Source organism: Pinus tabuliformis, chromosome 3_1 (genome assembly GCF_031772625.1).
Source record: "Pinus tabuliformis cultivar Carrire ecotype Pingquan chromosome 3_1, CPIR1, whole genome shotgun sequence".
Taxonomy (NCBI): domain Eukaryota; kingdom Viridiplantae; phylum Streptophyta; class Pinopsida; order Pinales; family Pinaceae; genus Pinus; species Pinus tabuliformis.
The window spans coordinates 824,457,163-824,464,443 of record NC_142301.1 but is presented as its reverse complement, the minus strand read 5'-3'; the positions used below and the strand labels follow the sequence as shown (position 1 = coordinate 824,464,443).

The 7,281-nt window shown below is 36.0% G+C and overlaps 1 protein-coding gene across 1 annotated transcript; it reads right to left on the bottom strand.

Annotated features, from left to right (window-relative positions):
* Window positions 1-1,025: 1,025 nt before the first annotated feature.
* Window positions 1,026-5,200, bottom strand: LOC149190033 (putative disease resistance protein At1g61300). The gene is made up of 2 exons (XM_089413339.1): window positions 3,983-5,200; window positions 1,026-3,952 (listed from the first exon to the last, which is right to left on the bottom strand). The coding sequence occupies exons 1-2, from the start codon at window positions 4,626-4,628 to the stop codon at window positions 1,185-1,187; spliced, it is 3,414 nt and encodes a 1,137-aa protein (XP_089269465.1). The 5' UTR covers window positions 4,629-5,200; the 3' UTR covers window positions 1,026-1,184.
* Between the last annotated feature and the right edge of the window lie 2,081 nt (window positions 5,201-7,281).

The window sequence follows — 7,281 nt, the reverse complement described above, 5'->3', positions numbered from 1 at the left end:
GATTGACTATTCTATGTCATTGAGGTTATAGGGTGAACTTTATGGAGGTGATAGCTTTTTTAAAATCATACCCACAAATATTAGAGCCATCTTAAGGTATATATTCATTCCTATCAAAGGTGCCATGCACATTAGACTATTGAGTAATCATCACCACCTTAAATTGCTAAAATATAATGATCAATTAGAATAAGAACACATATTTTAATGCAATTCATCGGCCATCAGAGCAATATAAAAACTAGTGCAAACCATAACCCACACATACCAATAGTGTTCCAATATTAAAACATGTTTCCAAGACAATTTCATTAAGTGTGACTTCACATATTTCTCTATTCGAGATTGTTTCATTGCTAACTTAATCATAGCGTGTGATTGATTAATACTTCTTAAAGATAATCTAAAGTGCTACACACAATTTTTTTAGGTTGCATTCTCCTCTCTTCCGCTACAATTCTTACTTGGCTTTGTATTTGGGGACAAAAACTTACTACTAGATAAATTCATAGTTAGTTGATTATAGTTTCTACAAATTTTAGAAGACTTCAAAAACCTAACTAGGCCAGCATCATAAATCAATTTAACTTTGATATTATTAAAAATAGCTTAACAATATCACCTTCAAATGTTCTTTACATCACATGGTAATAATAAATATGGTTAAGTCATAAATATAGCTTAAAAGTGTATGATGTGTGATTTTTATGTTTGTGTATTTGTTCTTGATGTTTAATGAAATCATTCTTAATGTTTTATATGTGCATTTTTTTTCAAAGACAAGGACCATGTTACTCACAACCTTTACCTATCATTGTCTTGAATGAAGTATAATGTTTTTCATGAAAAAATAAATTACAGAATACCATAAAATCTTCTATAAATAGAAAAATATTACTGCATCAAAATTTACCATATAACCAATCTTCTTTATTTTGAAAAAGATACAATATTCTTCATGAAAACATAATTTATACCAGTACTATAAAACTTTCCAAAAATTAAAAAACCCCATTACACCAAAATTCACTATATAATCAATATCTTTATTTTAAAAGAAATACAATATTTTTCATAAAAATATAATTTATACAAGTGTCATAACACTTTCCAAAAATAAAATAAAAAACCCAGTACATCAAAACTCACTATATATAAACAATTTTCACTGGAATACAATATTCTTATACAAATGGTACAAGTCCCTCTACAAATAAAAAAAACTCATTACACCAAAATTCACACCAAAATTCACCAAGCCAATCTTCTTTCTTTTGCAATGCATGCCGGTACTTCGTTATGATATCTTTTGTGCCTTCTGACATTGATACCACCTGTACCAAATTTCTGTTTGCCGCCATGTTTGCTGCCACATGTACCTTTGGACAACCATAAACTCTTATTCTAACTCTCGAATTGTTCAAATAAGTATTGGGCAATCCCTTCAACAGTGGACAATTCATTATATTAAATACTTCAAGAGAAGGCATTGCACCCTCCTCTATTACTGGCAGCTCCTCTAAGTTCTGTAATCCAACCAATGAAAATATTTTCAAGGCAGGAAATGCACCAATTCCACCAAATTCCGGAGGAAATTTCCTTACCTCGGGGCAAAGAATAATCTCCAACTGTCTTAAATTTCGGAGTTTATGTAAATGTTGAATATCTTTCAACATACCGCACTCATAAAATTTAAGATACCTCAGATGTTTTAAATTGGTAACATCATTCTTCTTTTTATTCTCCGTTTCAGTCAAATCAGAACATGTAAATGCTTCCAGCTTAACCAATTTAGAGCATTTCAGGGAAAGGCTGGTCAACTTTGACAAATTATTTATGTCATAGGGTAGCCTTTCCATATTGGGGATTACCAAGAGGAGGGTGTCCAATTCAGTCATACTCCCTAGTGTCCCCTCTCTGATAGATTGTTCAGAATTGATTTGCAGAGCAAACTTTTTAAGTTGTATTAGATCAAATAATTTATGAAGAGAAGCCACTTTTTTGCATCTGCTACTGGGAGTTTCTTTCAACTGGTCGCATCCATCCAGATACAGGTATTGCAAAGACAGGAGTCCCGAGATGTTACAAGGCAGATTATGCAACTTTCTGCATCCACGAAGGCCCAGGTACCTGAGGGATCTCAACAAATGAATGTTCGAGGGTAATTCTTCGATGTCAGTGAAGCTAACATCAAGGATCTCGAGGTATCCAAGAGCTGTAAGAGATTTAGGGAGTCTTTTGATCGGCATGCCTGATAACTTTAGGAATCTTAACTGCTTCAAACGACCAACATTCTCTGGCAATGAGGCGGCTGATGTCCCACTCAAATCCAGAACCTTGAGAGACAGCATACTGCCGAACACTTTTTTAGGAATTTTCAATAATTGTTTGCTTTGAGAAATCAACAATGAGCGTATTAAATATGAAGGGGAAGAAAATTGCGGAAAAGAACTCAATTTGTCGCAGCTCAAGAAAATCCTTTTGTTCTTTGCAGATCCATCTTTCTGCAAATCCTCCCAGCTGTTATCCACACAGTGGTAGAAATTTTCCTCATCCTTAGCAATTGAGATTGCCCAATCATGCACAACTTTGAGCATCCTGAAGCAAAGCACACGCCCACTAGCGTCTCTGGCCGTCGGTTCAATCAAACAACGTTCTGCTAACAGGTCCAGATAAAGCCTTCCGAGCTCAAATGGGTCCTGCATCCTCAGGCAAACTGGGCGCCCTTCAGTGTTTATTATCATTGGTTCAATCAAACGACGATCTGCTAAAACTGTGGGTTGACGATCTGCTAAAACTGTGGGTTGACGATCTGCTAAAACTGTGGGTTGAGGTACATGTTTTAGCACTTTCCTTGCAAGGAGACCTTCTCCGATCAACAAGGGAATCACCTCCTGGGCATCAATAATTGCATCTTCTGAAAAGGCCGCAGCTATGTACAGAAAGCACAATTGCAAATTAAAGTCCTGGTTGCCCAGTGCGTCCAAACTTAACCTTAAGCAAGCATTCAAGGGTTGCCCAATGCCTTCTGTTGTGTCTTGGGTTGCGCTTGATCCACTGATTTCTGTTGCTTCTTGGGCCGATCTTGACCCACTGCTTTCTGCTGTGTCTTGAGTCGCTCTTGGCCCACTGTTTTCTGTTGTTTCTTGGATCGCATTTGGCCTACTGCTTTCTGTTGTTTCTTGGGTATCTCTTGGCCCACTGCTTTCTGTTGTGTCTTGGGTCGCTTCTGGCCCGCTGCTTTCTGTTGCAGCTTGGGTCGCTTTGAGCAGGCTCTGAAAAGCCCATTCCCACTGCTGCAGACCAGTACCGCCGGCCATTGCCCTCCCTACTACTTTTATTGCCAGGGGAAGCCCTCCACACAACATACACACAAGCTTTGCCAAGTTTTCCTCATCGATATAAGGAAATGCATGTTGTTTAAATAACTCCCAACTGTCATCACTGTTCAAGGCCGGGATTGGTATTGAGTACTCATCTGCAATTCCCATTTCTGACGATGCATTGGGGTCCCTGGGGTCCCTATAACTGGCAACAACTTTGGAGTTGCTGTGATCACTTACATACTGCATTATACCCAGTCCGAGTTCCTCCAACAATCTTGTGGCATTATTTTCACAAACATCATCTAAAAACAACACAAATCTACTACTCTGCTGCAGTTGCTGATTCAACCAAATTTTCTGTTCTTCTACTTCTTTATCTTTAATCAAATCTAAATCATTTTTTTGCATGGCGATTTGCTTACAGAGATCATTCACAAGACTGGTAAAAGAAAATTTTTGCGAAACAGTGAGCCAGAGTACTAAACCCTCTCTAAAATGAGTGCGTACCTCTTGCTTGTTGTAGACTGTCCTGAGAAGGAGGGTTTTTCCGGATCCACGCTCGCCAAACACGCCAATGTTCTTAGCCTTTACATCATCTATCACCAACTTCTTAGCCTTTACATCATCTATCACCAACTTCTTAGCCTTTACATCACCTATCACCAGCTTCTGCAGATTTTCAATGGCTTGACTTTGTCCCACTATATATGGTTCCTTGTTTTCTATTGTGCACTTATCTGCATCTCCCATTTCTGGCAATGCAGTGATAACACTATCACTGACCATCAAGTTCTTCCTTGCTGTTTCGGAAGTCGTTGCAGAAGAAGCCAAGGCTTCTAGGCGGTCCTTAGTCTGCCCAAATCCCTCCAGAACCTTCTGACTGTCTACCACTTGGCCTTCTGGAATTCGGACAAGTAAAGGAGACAATTTTAGACGCTCTCTAATATCTTTATTCAAAGATAAAATCTTCTTTTTAGGTTGACAACAAGAAAAATTAGCGCGGGACTCTGGTATTGAGCACTGCTGCACAATTTCTGATGCTTGAAGGAGAAGATCGTCCAGGTCATTAAGCCATCTGTTGACAGCTGAAGGCGCATTTTCATTATCTTTTTCAGTTTTGAATACCAAGCGATTTTGCTGGATGTGCAGAATGGTAAGCTCGATGCTCATTACCAGTTCTTTCAGAACTGCCAACTCTTTCTTACAGCGATTGGCAATATAGATGTGCTGAAGTATGTGCTGGATTGTCATGTGTATGGCCACACCAATAAATCCAGAGATGATACCCCGATCAGACTTCATATTTTCCGTATCTCTCCTTAACACACACAATGTAATAAGTTATGCAATCCCTCTATAACACAACACAACAAAACAGCCCTCCCACTAGGTGGGTATATCTTGAAAACTCTCACAATTGCTACACCTTGACTCCCAGCAATAGTAATACAAAATCTGCATACAAAGGAAAGCTAAAACTCCATATAGTGGCCACTATTGTGGAGGATTTCCAAACTTTTATCTCACACAAAATTCAGGAGTCAGAGCAAGCTAGTGCAGCTACAGGTCTCACACAAAACTGAGAATCAGAGCAATGCACAAAGCTACAAACCTCACAAAAAACCTCAGAATCAGAGCAATGCACAAAGCTACAAGCCTCACAAAAGACTCAGAATCAGAGCACTGCAGAAAGCTACAAGCCTCACAAAAAACTCAGAATCAAAGTAATGCACAAAGCTACAAGCCTCACAAAACACTCAGAATCAGAGCAATGCACAAAACTCAGAACTCAGAGCAAGCAAGTGCATATATATATATATATATACACACACCAAGCCTCAATGAATATCTCGCTAAGTCCAAGTTTCAGTGTATTTTCCATCTCTTTCGTTTGACGTTTGGAATAAAAAAAACGAGTAACTGTTGCGGATTATGAACAGTATTGTTATACCTGCAGAAAGTAAAAGTAAACTGTCAATCAGAATTCAGTTAGCCGCTTCAGTTCAAAACAAGATGAACGGAGTCGTTTAACGAGGTCGAGGAATAGGCCGGACGCTAAAAATGGTTAGAATCTGAGTCAAAAAAAAAAAAAAAACCTCAGAAAATTATGGAAATTTTTGTAAGATTTTGATAAAATTGGGTAGGGATTTAAATTACCGTTTTCAAATTTCAAAATTTTGGGTGCTCCAGATATTTTTGATGGTGGTAATCTATTTATACTATCAAAAACATGATTCAAACACTGCTATTGTAAGATTTTTTGAATTTTTTTGCCCAGATTCATGCCACTTTTAACATTCCAAGATGAGTATGTGAAATGAGTTTAGACTATTTATATATTTTTTTAAATTGATGTGTAGGTATATTATATCGAGAGTAGTTTGAGTAGATTTAATGGTTAAGAATACATGCTTTTTGGTAAGAGGTTATAGGTATTTAAAGGGGAGTATAGTATATACACCTATGTAGACATTCCTAGTCTAGTGGTTACATGAAAGTAAGTCTCTTGTCCCACAAATAAAAGTGTCATGTACATCAATTTGGTATATGGCTTTGAAGGTGGGTCCCTTATCCTACAAACAAGGGAGTGTCAGTGCACCAATTTGACATCTAGCTTGGCAGTGACTTTAAAATTAAATTATTATTATTATATTGTGTAAAAATAGCCCATTGTCCCACAAATAAGAGGGTCTAGCTTGGCCTTGATCTTAAAAAAAATTATATTATTATTATATTGCGTAAATATGTAATTAGCATTTATTAGTGTTGGTGATAGAGATTTTTCTAAGAATTGTTAATATTTTTGATAAGTTATCAATAAGGGAGTCTCAGGCACCAATTTGTTATCTAGTTTGGCAGCTACTTTAAAATTAGATTATTATTATTTTATTATATTGTATAAAGATAGTCCCTTATCTCACAAATAAGAAGGTCCAGCAAATAAAAGTGGCAGGTACACCAATTTGGTATCTAGCTTTAAAGGTGGCTCCCTTATACTACAAACAAAGGAGTTTCACTACACCAATTTAACATTTGGCTTGGTAGTGACCTTAAAATTAAATTTTTATTATTATATTGTGCAAAGATAGTCCATTGTCCCACAAATAAGAAGGTCTAGCTCGACTTTGATCTTAAAAATAGATTATACTATTATTATTATTATTATTATTATATCCTGTAAATATGTAAATAAAAATTATTAATGTTGGTGACATAGATTATTCTAACCATTGTTAATATTTTTTATATGTTATCAATAAAAAAGTGTAAACACCAATTTGATATTTAATTTAATAGTGACCTTGAAATTAAATTATTATTATTTTATTATATTGTATAAAAATAATCTTGTATTCTACAAATAAGAAAATCACCAAATTAGTGTTTAATTTAGTAATGACCTTAAAATCAAATTATTATTACTTTATTATATTGTATACAAATAATCCCTTATCCCACAAATAACAGAACCTGACTCGAACTTTTATCCATCCCTCAGCGAAAATGCAAGTGGAGTTAGAGCGGAGAATAATAGAATTGAGCGAGCGATCTCAACATTTTATCAAATGATGGGTTCATTTTCCTTCTGAAGAAACGCAGGTGGAGTTATAGCGGAGAATAATAGAATTGGGCGAGCAATATCAACGTTTTCCTGAGCAGCCTCCATCATTCAAGTGGTTACAAGCATAGTTACCTAATACTTCTGAATCAGTGAAAAAAATATGGAAATTTGTGAGTTCGATTCGTATTTTGAATGGTTCGATAAAAAATCGATTGGGTTCATATTATATTTAGACTTTGTTTCTAAATCATGTTTAAGGGGTAACAATATTTAAAGGGATCAAATCTCAATTTCTTTAATTTCTTCTTCATGTTTAACATTGCTCACCACAACTCTCTTTCATGCTAGTTGCACATAAATATTAAGGGATTGCATTGAGTCATAAGAGCTAGA